At 44.2% G+C, this 16,468-nt stretch overlaps 1 protein-coding gene across 2 annotated transcripts; it reads right to left on the bottom strand.

Moving 5' to 3' along the window:
- Window positions 1-12,582: 12,582 nt before the first annotated feature.
- On the bottom strand, window positions 12,583-14,822 carry LOC110912922 (peptide methionine sulfoxide reductase B1, chloroplastic). Of its 2 annotated transcripts, XM_022157758.2 has the most exons (5): window positions 14,488-14,822; window positions 14,239-14,350; window positions 14,057-14,122; window positions 12,876-13,073; window positions 12,583-12,789 (listed from the first exon to the last, which is right to left on the bottom strand). In XM_022157758.2, exons 1-5 carry the CDS (start codon window positions 14,675-14,677, stop codon window positions 12,762-12,764), a joined length of 594 nt encoding a protein of 197 aa, XP_022013450.1. In that variant the 5' UTR covers window positions 14,678-14,822; the 3' UTR covers window positions 12,583-12,761. The 2 variants fall into 2 exon arrangements, with proteins under 2 accessions (XP_022013450.1, XP_022013451.1); XM_022157759.2 differs by lacking the exon at window positions 14,057-14,122 and having other exon boundaries at window positions 14,488-14,810.
- Between the last annotated feature and the right edge of the window lie 1,646 nt (window positions 14,823-16,468).

Genomic DNA, 16,468 nt, shown 5'->3' on the forward strand with positions numbered 1-16,468 from the left:
CGGCGAAGGTGGGTGATGACTAGGGTGGAGGTGGGTGGTGGCGGGAGACAGCTGGGGTGGAGGTGGGTGGTGGTGGTGGCGGCGGAAGTGGGTGACAGCGACGACGGTAGTCACGGTGGCAGCTATGGCAGTAGTGGTGTCGCCCGTGAGTGAGTTATTAAAACCAATAATAATAATAATGGTAAACAAATAATAATAATAAAAATATTGATAATAATAATAATAATAATAATAATAATAATAATAATAATAATATATCTTTCCATTCCTTGAAGGAATGAAAAAAAAACACCACCTTACAAAGGAATGAAAATTATTATATTTGGAAGGTTTACATTCCTTGTGTAATGTTCTATTCCATTACCACTTGACAACCAAACATATTTCTTTTCATTCCAATAGCATGATCCATTCCATTCCGTCTTCTATTCCTTCGTACCAAACACTACCATATTGAAGAGGTATGGTCCCAATTCCCTGCCTACATGGCAGGGACCACACCACCTCCATACACACAAGGCATCCACATCATCTGGATCTTCTAGAAGCTTCCAGAAGACACCCGGATAAGGCCCGGCTGGCATCAAAGATGCCTCGCCCAACATCAAGGACAATACGTGGCACCATACACAGGAAGCCACATGGGCCTGCGACAATCCAGGGAGCAGGGCTGACATGACCAGTACGAGGTACCCAGCACCGTCGAATGCAGGGACGCCACGTGTACCACTATGCCGTCCCTGACAGAGCAGACCAAGAGGATATTCCCCTTGGTCGGACAGCTGGCGCGCACCCACAACTGGCACAGCTGCTTCCTCCTTCTTCACCCTCCGGCTATAAATAGAACCCTTCATCATTCAGGTTAAGGATCTTGGCTCTCTTTACTCACTCTATACACACACTGTTTTATTCATCTCAGAGCAGTACTTATTCTCACGCCGGAGCCTGGTTAAGAGGGAAAACCCCCTTTTTCCCCTCTTAACGAGACTAACGGTGTTTACTGTTTTGCAGATCTCGGGCCTTTGACACGAGCAAGAGAAGAGGTTGAACCCCATAAGTGAAACGACCCTCTTGGTTATCCTTTTGTGTTAACCATTGTTTCAACATTGGCGCCATCCGCTTTTTTGCAAGACCACTCTCACCTCTTTTTCTCTTTTAGAAAACACTCGTAAAAAATGGCAGACCAGAATCATTCACACCCAGCTGACGGAGAAATCTCTTCTTTTGAACTCGTTTCGGACACGGCACACGTCCAACGCGGTCAAAGGAACGAGACCATCCAAGAAAGCCAGCTGAACAACGAGTTTCCGTCCATTTTTGGAAGTGCGTCCAGGGCTGCTAGCCAGACCACAACTGGACCCATTTTCCAAACACCAACAAGAATCATCACTCAAACCACAAACGGGGCTGCTCTCCAACCTCCAACGGGGATGTTACATCAAACCCCACCGCCGATGCAGACTGTAAGCCATGGGCCAGGCCCTTCGGTGCCATCAGAACAAGCACAACTCAACTATTCTGCACTTTTAGGGCTACCCGAAGGAAAAACTCTGGCTTCCTGGTACGCCGAACAGATGGCGTCTATAAACCTCGTTTATACGCAGCTCAGCGCACAACAAGCCTTGCTCCAAGCACAGGCTAACCAATCAGCATTCGTAACTCCACAACCAAGGTCTCTGAGTACACACACGGCTCAGCAGACAAACGCGTGGAACTTACGACCAGAAAGAGAACCAGTGCAACAGGTCAGAAGACCCAGCATACAAGACACGCGCGATACCTATGCTGAAACAGAGAGCAACTTCGTCCAAACTTCCAATCAACAACGAAGGCCGATCCAAACCCGTTTGGGCGCACGAAACATGAATACAGAATGGGAAGAGGAGGAAGACGACCCAACGTACAAGGCAGAGTCCACAGTGTTTAGCAGACTTCCTCCAGAACACGAGGCTTACAAACCAACCAAGCGCGCGGGGTACAACCCCAAAGCAGAACATGACTTCACTTTGAGCTATCGTCCTGAGGACATGGCTGAAAATTCAAAATTTATCCCAGAAATCGCGTGCGCAGCCATCGACAAAACAAAGTTACCACACAACGTAGGTAAATACAATGGGTTGACAGACCCAGATGATCACCTCCAGGTGTTCAAAGGCGCAGGAGCAACAGGTGGTTGGAACCTACCAACATGGTGTCACTTGTTCGCTCAAACTTTCGTTGGTGCGGCACGCATCTGGTTCGACAATTTACCAGCTGGAAAAATCAAATCATGGGTCGACTTCCGAGAAAAATTCTTAGCACACTTTTCTCAACAGCGAAGACACGCCAGAGACCCAGGTGATTGTTTGAACATATACAGAAAAGACTACGAAAGCGTAGAGGATTTTATTACGAGGTACAACAAAGAATGTTTGGAAATCGGAGACATACCGGAAAAGATGATGCGCGCACACTTCATGCGAGCAGTCAAATGCGACGATCTGGTTAAAAGAATCAAAGGGCGCGATGGAGGACCCAAAGACTGGGAAACCTTCATCGAAGCAGCCAAGACCATTGCGCAGACAGATAGGCAACTGACCGGTGACGATCACCGTCAACGCGCACACAACCATCACGATCGAAACAACAGAAGGGGTAGAAATCAACCCTGGAGGGCTCCTGGGAACAGAGAAAGAAGCCCCCCACGGGACGACGCACGCCATACGATCAATCAGATAGCCCATCGAAAAGAAGTAAAGCGCGAAAATAGAGAAAAGCAGTGGACTCCACTAACTAAAACACCTTCTGAAGTCTTAGCTACAGAGAACCATCAATTCAAACCACCTTTGCAGATGCGCAACAAAAGGGGTCAGGACCCAAATCTCTTCTGTGAATTCCACAAAGACACGGGCCACTTGACCGATGATTGCTTCAGCTTAAAACAAGAAATCGAAAGAGCTCTAAGAGACGGAAAGCTCGGTCACTTAGTCAAAGGAGGAAAGCGCGATTACCGCCAGATACAACGAAGAGATGAAGGCCCAGACAACAAGAAGCTCAGAAAGCTAGAAACTCATATGGTGCAAGGAGGACCACGGCGACCAAGAAAAAACTACAACAAACGCGCGCAGGATGATTCATGGCGCGAGAAGCAAGTAGTATTCCCAGTTGTCAGGGGAGGTCCAAGAGAAAAGCGGCCAATAGTCATTCCAGGGGTGATTGGCCACTACCAAACAGATTACATCTTTATTGATCCCGGAAGCACCGCAGACATCATATATGAACAGTGCTTCAATTAATTCGACCAAGAGGATAAGGCGCGCCTGGAACCAGTTGACTACCCATTAACTGGATTCTGCAATGAGGCCGTCTTTCCCCTAGGACAAATATCTTTCCCAGTATTACTTTCTGATTGGAGAAATTCAAGAACTGAAGAAGTCACATTTATGGTGCTACCGGCACATTCAAGACATGACATCCTCTTAGGACGAGAATCCCAAGGAGATTTCAGCATGATCTGTTCCGCACCACATTCTGCCATAGGCTTTCCAACCGAAACAGGCGTTGCGTTGATATACGCAAGCAAGGAAGTGCTAGCAACAGATGAAATCAGGCCGGCAAAAGCAAGCAAGCCCGCACCGCGCAGAGAGGCAGAAAAATGGGTATTGAATAGTGCATACCCAGAACAAACGGTCACTCTGGGACCCGCAATGTCTGACCTAACGCGTGCGGCGCTAAAGAAATTACTGCATGACAACATGGACGTGTTCGCCTGGACACCGGCCGATATGGTTGGTGTTCCACGGCATATAGCGGAACACCGGCTAAACGTCTCAGAAGATGCGAAGCCAGTAGTGCATGCCAAACGACACCTGGGGGACATCAAACATGATGCAATGAAAGAACAAGTGTTAGAACTGCTAAACGCAGGAATCATCAGGGAAGTCCGGTACCAAACGTGGGTGGCAAGCCCAGTTATGGTAAAGAAACCGAATGGTAGTTGGCGAATGTGCGTCGACTACAAGGATCTGAACAAAGCATGCCCCCGTGACTGCTATGCGTTGCCAGACATAGACGAGAAAATAGATTCTTTGGCAACATTTCGGTGGAAATGTTTTCTGGATTGCTACAAGGGATACCACCAGGTCCAGATGGCTGTTCAAGACGAGGATAAAACCGCATTCCGCACGCCAACGGGGCTATACTGCTACACCAAGATGCCGTTCGGCTTAAAGAATGCAGGTGCTACGTATCAACGGTTGATGAACGAAACATTTAGTGACGCCATCGGTAAATACATCGAGGTATACATGGACGATTTGGTAATCATGAGCAGGGAGGAGAGCGCGATGCTGGTAAATATTCAGAAAACCTTCAACACGCTGCGCAGCGTGAGCATCAAACTGAATCCAGCAAAGTGCTCATTTGGAATGGAGGAAGGAAAGTTTCTGGGCTTCATAGTCACCAAAGATGGTTTTAAGGTGAACCCAGAAAAGGTCCAGGCCATAGAGAGGATGCCTTCACCAGCAAGCATCAAAGATATGCAAAAGCTCGCAGGACGATTGGCAGCCCTCAATCGATTCCTAGCAAACCACGCGGCAAAATCCTTCCCATTCATCAAGACCTTGCGAAAGTGCATGAAGAAAACCCAATTCCAATGGACTCCGGAAGCAGAAAATGCGTTCCGCGAGATGAAAGACTGTCTCATCAAGCTGCCAACTCTAACCGCACCAAACAAAGGAGAACCTTTGGTTTTGTACCTCTCAGCTTCCGACAGGGCCGTCGGTGCCGTATTGCTGGTTGATCGACAAGGTGTCCAAACACCTGTGTATTATGTGTCCAGAACCCTAACCGACCCAGAAACAAGATACGCAATCATGGAAAAGCTTGTCCTTGCACTGATTCACGCGTCGAGAAGGCTACGCCGATATTTCGCCAATCACGTCATCCACGTGTTAACAAATTACAATATTGGGAATATCCTAGCAAGGCCGGAAATATCAGGAAGGTTGGCCAAATGGGCGATAGAGCTAGGGGGACACAACGTAGTCTTCAGACCACGACCGTCGATAAAAGGCCAAGTTTTGGCAGACTTCATGACGGAAGTCCCCGATGACAAAGACAGAGAGTGTAAGGCGATGGAGAAAGCGGAGAAAAAACAAATCGAAGAACCATGGATGTTGTATACTGACGGCGCGTCCAACGAAGATGGGGCAGGCGCGGGGCTGCGGCTAGTGAGCCCGGACAAAAACGAGTTCACTTACGCCATACGTCTAGACTTTAAGAGCACAAATAACGAAGCAGAATATGAAGCCTTCCTGGCCGGCTTGCGCTTAGCAATCAAAATGGGAGTCCGACATATTGAGGCACATGTGGACTCCATGCTAGTGGCATGCCAAATCAACGGTCAATACGAAGCCAAGGGCGACATAATGGCACTCTATCTCAACCAAGCAAAGACGTTGCTGCAAACTTTCTATTCTTACAAGGTGCACCACATAAACCGCAGCGAAAACAAGCCGGCAGACGCCTTAAGCAAGCTTGCGTCAACAAGTTTTCAGCACCTAGCCAAAGACGTACGCATAGAAGTTTTAAGCAACCCGTCTGTTCCACTCCGAGAAGTCAGCGTCATCCAAACAGGAACCACGTCATGGATGACACCCATCATCATGTACTTACAGTCCGGGATACTCCCAGAAAATAAAGCCGAAGCGCGGAAAATCCAGTATAAATCAGAACATTATCAAATGACAGACGGGATATTGTACCGAAAGTCATATCTCGGCCCCCTGTTGAGATGTGTTGACGCTGACGATGCAAATTATCTGATCCGGGAGGTACATGAGGGCATCTGCGGCATCCACGCCGGGCCACGCATGGTAGTGGCTAAAGTAATGAACGCCGGTTACTACTGGCCCGGAATGCACCTCGACGCCGTGAAAGAATTAAGGAAATGCAGCGGCTGCCAACGGCATGCACCAAAAACCATGCGTCCAAAAAACGAGTTGGTGCCAGTAACAACCGCATGGCCCTTTCAGCAATGGGGCATAGACATGGTGGGCCCCTTCCCAGAAGCTCCGGGGGCAGTCAAGTTTATCATCGTCGCGGTCGATTACTTCACCAAGTGGGTAGAAGCAAAAGCACTTGCGTCAACCACATCGGCAGTCGTTAAACGATTTATCTGGGAACAAATCATATGCCGTTTCGGCCTGCCACTCCGAATCATCACCGACAATGGTACAAATTTTGCAGCAGATGATCTCGAACGATGGTTCAAGGAACTAAACATTGAACACACCTTCTCGTCGGTCGCACATCCGCAAGGGAATGGTCAAGTTGAAGCAGTCAATAAAAGCATCGTTGATGGCATCAAAGCAAGACTCGGTGAAAAAAGACGAGGATGGGTCGACGAGCTACCAAGCATATTATGGGCCCATAGAACAATGCCCAAGACAAGCAATGGAGAAACACCGTTCAGCTTGGTCTATGGGTCCGAGGCTGTGATCCCAGCAGAAATCGGGCTTCCATCTCCGAGAATGCTCTCCATGAATCGGATCAATAACGAAGAAGAAAGGAGGATCGACCTGGACCTCCTAGAAGAACGGAGAGAGATGGCGGCAATCAACGAAGCCAAATACAAGACAAAGCTTGAAAAATATTACAACTCCCGAGTCCGCATCTGCACCTTCAACCCAGGCGATTATGTCTTAAGGGACAATGAAGCGTCCAACGCAGAAAAACCGGGAAAACTGGCTCCCAAATGGGAAGGCCCATACATCATCGATGAAGTCCTCGGCAAGGGAGCATACAAGCTACGCACCATGAACGACAAAGAGGTTCCACGAACCTGGAATGCCCAACAGTTACGAAAATGCTACATATAAACATGTAATCGTATAGGGCGAATCGCCGACACATTTACCTAATACAAGAAGTGTTTGGCTATATTTACTTCATGCAAATTTTTTGTCACAACTGCATTTATCACTTTGGGCGTACACGAAAACATCAATGGCTCGACCATAGGAAACGTTGTAGACCTCCAAGGCTCGTCACAGCCAAGTGCACAGCCGGGTCGAAAACACAACCAAAGCCTACAAAACGCCAAAAAACATAACTTCGTGCCCACATAAACACGAAAACATCGATAGCAAGGCAACTAAACATTGTAATGCTCCCAAGGCTGTAATCCCAGCCGAGCTCACACAATAACCTGCAACTCGATCACTTCGTATATCACATGCAAGCGCGCATACTTAAACGACAGAATAAAAACGTTGTAGTAACACAACATCACCTGTCAGCGCCATCATTCATTCGTGACACCTAATCAAAGTAATTAAAACATGCACATATTATGACGATTTCAAAATTTGCATAAACATAGTCAAAGTAACAAACATTCGTCAAAGTACACAACACTACAAGTGCAAAGTAAGAAATTGTCTTGAAACATCATTACAAGCCCATACAAGGCTGTACGCGGCACACAGGCCGGAAATCCCAAATTAAGTGCGGCTGGAACCAGCACCACCTGCACCGCTAGCATCATCTTCTCCCAATGCCTTCTTTAACAAAGCAACCCCATCAGCTTTGAGGGCCAACTTACCAGCAGCCTTAACTACGGCAAAGTCAAGCATTGCAAACTCTCGCCGTTTCTCCGCATACGCACTATCGCAGTCAACCTTGAAAAGCTCAAATTTATGATCGTTGTCGTTATTAGAAGCAGCAAATTTACCCTCCGCATACCCGAACTTGCGTCCACTATTATAACCCGCTCCACCTAGTTCAAACATGTAGCGGGCAAGCTCAGGAGAATTCAAGATACGATCAGCAAGCTGCATGAAAAACAAGGTCGAATAAGATAGCAGAAATAACTACGCAAAAGTAGAAATAAAAGAAGACAGAAATAGAACAGGCAAAAAACATTACCAATGGAACACCGCGGGATAGCAGCCACCTACTATCAGCTGAAGCTTCCTCAGCAAGGAGCTCAGACGCACGGCACTCAGCCGTCTTCTCATCAAGGAGACGCTGAGCAGCCTCACATTCCGAAGCCTTCTCTTGCACAAGAAGCTCCAGCTTATCTATCCGCGCAATATACTCCTTCTCCTTCTTCTCCGCAGCAAGACGCGCTTGATGAGCCTCTTCCGCAAGAGCCGTCTTCTCACCGGACAGCCGCACAATAGCATCACGCTGCGACTGCATCTCCGCGTTCGTACGAGCACATGCCGACTCCCAATCCTTTTGTTTTTGCTCGTTTAACTGTTTCTGCTCTTCAAGCTTCCGCTCAGCATCAGCAACCCGCCATTGCAAACCTTTTTGCTCTGTGTTAAATTTCTCTCTCTCTTCAGAAAACGCCTTCTTAGCCTCTTCAAACTCCAGAGTTTCTTCTCCCATAGATCGCCATTCGCGAAGAATCTCCTGAGAAGTGGCAAAAAAGTTAACCCCAGCCCTAACATGATCGTCTAAAAGAGCAAAGCGGCTGCGGTTTTTCTGAAACATTCTCTCTGCAGGCGGAAGAGACAAAGAGAAAAACTCATGACAGTTCTGCAAATCAGTCATCCGAGAGCCCTGAGTAAGGCCCCAACGGGGGACGTGCGGCATATCATCACAAGCTGGGTTACCCCAGGAATCATCAGGATTTTGTTCAAAGTGCGGATTTCGCACAAAGCCAGAAGTGGCTCCACCTTCAACGGGAGGGCGTTTTGTGTAAATGGTTTGTTGCGGAGTAGTCTCACTAGACTCCATCTCCACTTCAACACCTTTACCCTTATCAACTCCACCAGCATCACCACCAACATCACCACCAGCAGCGTCACCTCCCTCAAATATACCTTCAAACCCTTCCCCGCCCTTCACAGTTACATCAACATCATCTCGAGGAGGGGTCAAGCCAACAGTCCTCGAAGGAGGAGAGGTAGGTGGAGTAATCTGAGAAATATCCACTGGCCGCGGCTTCTTGCTAGTCTTAGATTCTGCCATAAAACTACAATTAGCAAAAAAGACCAAAGGAAAGATGACAGAAACATACACGGAAACTAAGTTACCAGGGCGGGAAGCAGAGGCCTCAAATATCTTCTCCAACAAATTCCCTCGACCCCCACTAAATACACCCAAATCAACCTCAGATTCAGAAGGGGCTGGGGGGGCATCCTTTTGAAGCTTGGCCCTCTTGGCCGCAAGAAGGGCAGCAGCTTGTTCATCAAGATGACGCTTATGATCATCAAGAGCCTTCTTCTTCACATGCTCAGTTAAAGTGGCTTTATCATCAGGATCCGACCCTTGACGCACCTCCCCAGGGCCTAAGCCAGACAACGTATCAGACACCACTACATAATCTAGATAAGAAAGAATGGAGGGTCGCTTACGAGAAGATCCGGCAGCTCCACCCTCAACTCCCTCTCCTTTCCTTCCAGACCTATCAATCCGAGCTTTCTTCCTCGTCTCCAACTGAGCAGACGGATCAATAGACGCTTCCACATCATCATCATCATCTCCAACAACCTCGTGTACAGGTTCAGCATTGCCACCAGGCACGGTACCTGCACGCGCGGAACGAGACGTTAGATCCCCACCACTCCGACCAGAACTCCCACTGGAAACAACGATGACATCCTCTTGATCAGAGTTAACAAAGTCACCCAAAACATCCTCACCAAGAACCTCAGCAGCATATCGGTTCAAACTTTGCTCGGTAGGGTGCAAGAAGCGATCTTGTATTTGATCCAGCCACGTCGGCTTACCATCAGCCTGGATGGCTTCAACCATGGCACCAGCAGCCTTGGGGTCCAAAGCATTCAACAAGCTATAACCAACTGCAGAAAAACAACAAAGATCAAAACACAAAACAAGCCTAAAAGGAAGTAAACAACCGACAAAATAAGAAGGAATCATACATTTGCCCTTATGACTGTATACAGGCTGACCCAAAGGATGCTTAGGCACCCATAACATGCTCATCCCAGCACCGACCAAGGCCATTTCATCCAGTTGAGAAATAGCAGTTGCCTTGGCCGTTATCCTCCCATACCATTCTTGGGCAGCAAAATTCTCCAACGGTTCCACCCTTGGAATCCCTTGATCGACCTGCCTGTACGTCATCTCCGACGGAATCACTCCACGACGAATGTAGAAAAACTTCTGTTTCCAGTCATGAATACCCTTTATTGGGGCAGAACACACTGGGACAACCCCCGTCCTGGCTTGAAAAGAATAAAAACCACTAGAATATGTCACACTATAAAAAGTGTTGAACATCTGAAACGTTGGTTCAACCCGATAAGACCGGCAAACAAACTCGAAGTGAGTAATCCGGGGAAGCCCAATGGCATTTATCTGAGAGATATGAAGACCATAACCCCTCAAAACGCCGGCAACAAACTTAGTAATGGGCAACCTAAAATTGCCCTCTCGGAAAAAAGCAGCATATAAAGTGATAAAACCGGGGGGGGCATCCAGTGCAGTAGATCCAGACGGAGGATATCGAGCCCCCCACTCAGGTCGAAAGTTATGCCCTCTAACGAGGTTATGAAATTCCTCCTCTTTCCAGTTAATGACGGCCTGATCCGGGCCAGGAGGACCCCTACTCCGTTGTTTCCTTTTCTTCTGAGAAGGATTTTTCTCCGCCATTAAGAAAAATCAGGAGTAAGATACTTCGGATTTGAAAAAATATGAAGAACAAGAAGAACAAAGGAGAAAGAAAGGGAGAGAATCACTTAGAAATTTCGAAGATAGGGGAGAAGTGAATAACCGCTCTACTATTTATACTCATCGCATTAAATGCGAGAGATAGTGGAACGTCAGGAGGCAGGAAAAGTAACCAATAGATGGCCGACACGTCAGAGGAAAGAGAAGACGTCGGCTCGTTTTTCGGGAAACATGGGCGGCAGCGACTGCTGATGTGACAGAAAGCAACTGCAAAAGCAACTGTTCACCTCCGACAGGACAGAGACGTCAGACGGTCACACCAAACACGCCCCCATAACCACCAAACTTCCAACAGAAGAAACCTCCAAAGAGCCAAAACCCATGCGGCATGCGGCCTTTTGGCTCAACTTTTCAAAGAGCCAAAACCCATGCGGCATGCGGCCTTTTGGCTCAACTTTTCAAAGAGCCAAAACCCATGCGGCATGCGTCCATTTGGCTCAACTTTTCAAAGAGCCAAAACCCATGCGGCATGCGGCCTTTTGGCTCAACTTTTCAAAGAGCCAAAACCCATGCGGCATGCGTCCATTTGGCTCAACTTTTCAAAGAGCCAAAACCCATGCGGCATGCGTCCATTTGGCTCAACTTTTCAAAGAGCCAAAACCCATGCGGCATGCGTCCATTTGGCTCAACTTTTCAAAGAGCCAAAACCCATGCGGCATGCGTCCATTTGGCTCAACTTTTCAAAGGGCCAAAACCCATGCGGCATACGTCCATTCGACCCCCTTTTAACGAAACGCAGAGAAAAGCAACTCTCATAAGTCCAGAATCCCTCCTAGACGATAAACTCAGCTAGAAGGCACACTGGACTGGGGGGACTTGAAGAGGTATGGTCCCAATTCCCTGCCTACATGGCAGGGACCACACCACCTCCATACACACAAGGCATCCACATCATCTGGATCTTCTAGAAGCTTCCAGAAGACACCCGGATAAGGCCCGGCTGGCATCAAAGATGCCTCGCCCAACATCAAGGACAATACGTGGCACCATACACAGGAAGCCACATGGGCCTGCGACAATCCAGGAAGCAGGGCTGACATGACCAGTACGAGGTACCCAGCACCGTCGAATGCAGGGACGCCACGTGTACCACTATGCCGTCCCTGACAGAGCAGACCAAGAGGATATTCCCCTTGGTCGGACAGCTGGCGCGCACCCACAGCTGGCACAGCTGCTTCCTCCTTCTTCACCCTCCGGCTATAAATAGAACCCTTCATCATTCAGGTTAAGGATCTTGGCTCTCTTTACTCACTCTATACACACACTGTTTTATTCATCTCAGAGCAGTACTTATTCTCACGCCGGAGCCTGGTTAAGAGGGAAAACCCCCTTTTTCCCCTCTTAACGAGACTAACGGTGTTTACTGTTTTGCAGATCTCGGGCCTTTGACACGAGCAAGAGAAGAGGTTGAACCCCATAAGTGAAACGACCCTCTTGGTTATCCTTTTGTGTTAACCATTGTTTCAACACATATAGATTAAATGGGAACCTATCAACCTTAACATGTGATCTCACAGATTCAAAATAACAAAAATAAAACCATGTTTTACTCATTCAACCCATTTCATACATGGGGTTTTAACCTAGTTTGTAAATAATAAAGGTAAACAATCGGCTCCAAGTTTCAAACTCTAAACCAAATTATATAAATAAAAAACCACCAGATAAAATTCATTAATCAACAGTGGCGGATCCAAGAATTTGATGCACAAGGTTCCTTTTAGCAGATTTTCACTAATTCTCAGTAATTTTTTTCCAAATCATACAAAGTTTCCACTATTTTTTTCTATTTGTTCCAAACTGAGGGGTTCTTGGGAACCCCCCAAAACACCCATGGATCCGCCCCTCTTAATCAAATTTACCAAATATAAAAAACTAAATCAATCACACTGAACATCATTAAAGCAATTTATAGGTAGGAATGTTCAAATATTGATACATTCTCGTATTAAACATTACTTATTTTTATAACCGTTTGTATATGTATTATGGACTGCAAAAAGATACATGTGAAATGAAGAATACATTGATCACACACCAACTAGTTTTTCTTATACACTGAACAATCTTGTCTTTTACTTTGGGTTCAATTTCAGGGAAGCACTGCACAAACAAACACACATTCACTCCATATGTTTAAGTTCATAACACAAAGATAACAAATTTATTTAATGAGAATAATCATATACCTGTTGATGCAGTAACGTTTTCCGGTGGGCGGAGGTCCATCGTCGAACACATGACCAAGATGAGCATCACAAACCGCACATAAAACTTCTTGTCGGGGCATAAATATGATTGAAAGATCGAGTTTTGACTTCACATTTGTTCCTATCGGCTCATAATACGATGGCCAACCCGTTCCACTATCGAATTTAGTGGTTGACCTTTAAAACCAACAACCTGTGTCAGCATCGAACAATAATCGCAGAATAATAATACTAATCGATAGAGGCGGTACTTATTTGATCTAGAGACTTATAGCCAAATCAATAGCTAATATGTTAGATGCGAATTTCTTAATTAAATTGACGTGTGTCGTGACATTTTTTAAAATGCAATTAACTTTTATACACTTACTATTTTTTTTAACAGTTATACCATTGATTCGAGCATTTTATTATCCTTAACTTGAGTATGGTGTTGATGTATTTAAAGAAACAACTCTTTTTTATAAACGTTAATGTATCTGGGCGTAATTAGATTAATAAGTGTGCGTTTATAAACGGCAAATTGGAAATAACTAATCCCACCTAACTCAATTTGGCCGATAATAATCCCAAGTCAGTTATTGACCGATAATAATCCGAACTGGTCAATTTCTTTTTTTTGTAAAATAGTCCACCGTTAAGATAGCTTAACGGAGTTAAGTTTTTTTCCGAATTACAAACCGATGTTTTAGGGCTTTTGATCAGAATGAGGATACGAGTCGATTGATGTAAAACTTACCTGCCCCAACCCACGAAAATGATGCTTCAATTCGGGTGTTTAAACTTCCAATTAACAAAAATCAAGCCATTCCGAGCACAATTTCGAGGTAAGTTTTACATCAATTGACTCGTATCCTCGTTCTGATCAAAAGCCCTAAAACATCGGTTTGTAATTCGGAAAAAAAAACTTAACACCGTTAAGCTATTTTAACAGGGGACTATTTTACAAGAAAGAATTGACCAGTTCGGATTATTATTGGCCATAACTGACTTGGGATTATTATCCGCTAGTTTGAGTTAGGTGGGATTATTTATTTCCAATTTGCCTTTATAAACATAATGTATGGAGAAAGTCGAAAATGGCATTTCACATGAACCACCGTCAAGAATCGATTAAATGTCAACTGTTTGTTTGTTTGTTTGTATGTTAGATAACTTACTGGAATAGTGGAGTGTCACAGCAGATGCAATGGTAAGTCCCAGGGGTTTTTGTGTTCCAGTATTCCCTAAACATACAGTTAGGGAAAATGTGAGTTCCAATCCATTTACTTATTATGACTAGTTCATTTCTACACATGTTAGGGCTGGGGAGCTATCCCTCTAAAAAAAGAAGTTAGCGTACCCAGTGAAGGCCCTCTCGGTTCCCTTTTGTCGAGTTACATAGAACTGTTCTCCGGTTAGCTTTGTCTTCCATTCTTGATCACTAACAGATTTATAATCCCTGTTTCCTGTCTCTGCAATTGATCAAATATGTGTGATTGATTGATTGATTGTTTGTCTTTTAATAACATGATCATAAAAAAAAAAAAAAAAAAAAAAAAAAAAAAAAAATAACCTAGAAAGAGAGAGAGAGAGAGAGAGAGAGAGAGACCTTGTTGATTAGTTGTGTCTGGTTTTTGCGATGAAGAAGAGGAAGAACCCATAGCACGAATCGATGAACAACTTCTGGTGGTGGGTAGACTGAATTCCAATCGATTAGCAGAATTTAACTGGGGTTTGGAGGATAAGTTGTTAAGTGGGAGTCTGAAATTGGTGGAAGTTAAAGAATGAGACGCCGCCATTGTTTTGATTAGATGAGTTTACAGTAGTTTGGGCCTTGTGAATGAGATGAGTTTGGTGGTGTGGAATGTATGGATATGGTTTTGACAAATGGCAGAGTTCTAACCATGTGGTTAATGGATCAGTCCAATTCATGTGTTTCATGATCGACCTATTTGGATTGGAATATTGGTCGTAATAAATTACGACAATCTCTGGCGATTTTCAAGATGAGAATAGATAAATTTATCTAAAGTGCAACTATAACCGTTTTCAATTCTCCAAAATAGAATTTCTTAAAAATTGATTAATCGAAGATTTTTAGATAAAAATCCTATATCCTTTTCATTTGAAACCTTGGCACAGATCTGTGCTCTAGCATTAAGATCAAATACAAGGACAACGTAAGAGTAAAAACGATTCTAGTTCATTGATTTTAGATTGAGTAAACTGTCATTTTGATCCCTGAGATTTGGTCACTTTTGTCATTTTAGTCCAAATCTCAAACCTTTTAAATCTGAGTCCTTGTGATTTCACTTTTATTGTCATTTTAGTCTAAAAATCAAATTACCTGATATTTGAATAATAAAGTCTGGTTATTTTGTCTTTTTCCTTAGGGGCAAAATGGTCCATCTTAATTTATTATAACATATTATTAATTAAATTAATTAAAATAAATATCCCTTTACATTATTAAAGACCCAGATTTAATTTCATCTTCCCCAAATTTCTTCATCTTCCCCCAAATTTCATCCTTATCAGTGTTTAGGGTTTAACTTTAGGTTTAGCCTTTAGGGTCTAGCTTTTAGGGTTTATAGTTTATATTTTACGGTTTAGCTTAGGTTTTAGCCTTATTTTTTAGCCTTAGAGTTTAGGAGTTAGGATTTAGGGTTTAGGGTTAAGAGATCTTAGTTAGGGTTCGACGAGCCGGTTCCAACGTCACTGGAATGAGTGCAATCGGAGTTCGTTTGAGTTGGTTCCCCATTGTTCCCCGCTTTTTTAGTGTTCCCCAATGAACCTTCCCCTATATCTAACCTATAATAAAAGACTCCAAATAATGCTACATGACATTCTCTCCTTCAACCTCATAAATTTTATTTATATTTGTCTAATAAATTTCTTTTAATATTAATATTAATTAATCTAAATTATAATAAAAGACTCCAAATAATGACACATGGCATTCTCTTCTTCAACCTCATAAATTTTATTTATAATTACTTAATAAATTTCTTTTCATATTAATATTAATAACTAATATATAAATATCATTTATTCTTATCCTTATCTTTATTTAAGATTAATAAATAACTTCAATTTTGCAATTTAGACCCTTTGTCTTTTTTACTTTTAACCTAAAGTTTTTCATCTTTTACAATTTAATCCCAACTTCTTTTTATTTTCAATTTTAGTCCACCATACTTATCATCTTTCCTAAGTTTTTCGTTTCGTTTTAAATTTTGTGAGTTAATGCACCGCAACGTGCGTGTGGGGTTCAACATTTTTTTCGTATATTTTTTCCCGTTTGACTGGCCCATAGCAGCACATCTATTTTTCCCCGTTTAACAAGTTCGACCAACGCGCGGGTCCTAGATTGACTTAGTTATTTTTTTCTATATTTTACGTTTCGGTTTAATTTTTCTGCAATAAGCGTTCGTGATTCAAAAGATTTACGTCTGCTTTTTGCTCGGCATTATTTTCTTTCGTTTTTATTTAATTTTTTTACAAGCTTTTTCGGTGTTGGTGGTCGATGACACTGATATAGGATTGATACTACTTGACATAGTTTTACAACAAACACTGCAACGCAGGGG

The sequence above is a fragment of the Helianthus annuus genome, chromosome 15 (assembly GCF_002127325.2).
Source record: "Helianthus annuus cultivar XRQ/B chromosome 15, HanXRQr2.0-SUNRISE, whole genome shotgun sequence".
Classification (NCBI taxonomy): domain Eukaryota; kingdom Viridiplantae; phylum Streptophyta; class Magnoliopsida; order Asterales; family Asteraceae; genus Helianthus; species Helianthus annuus.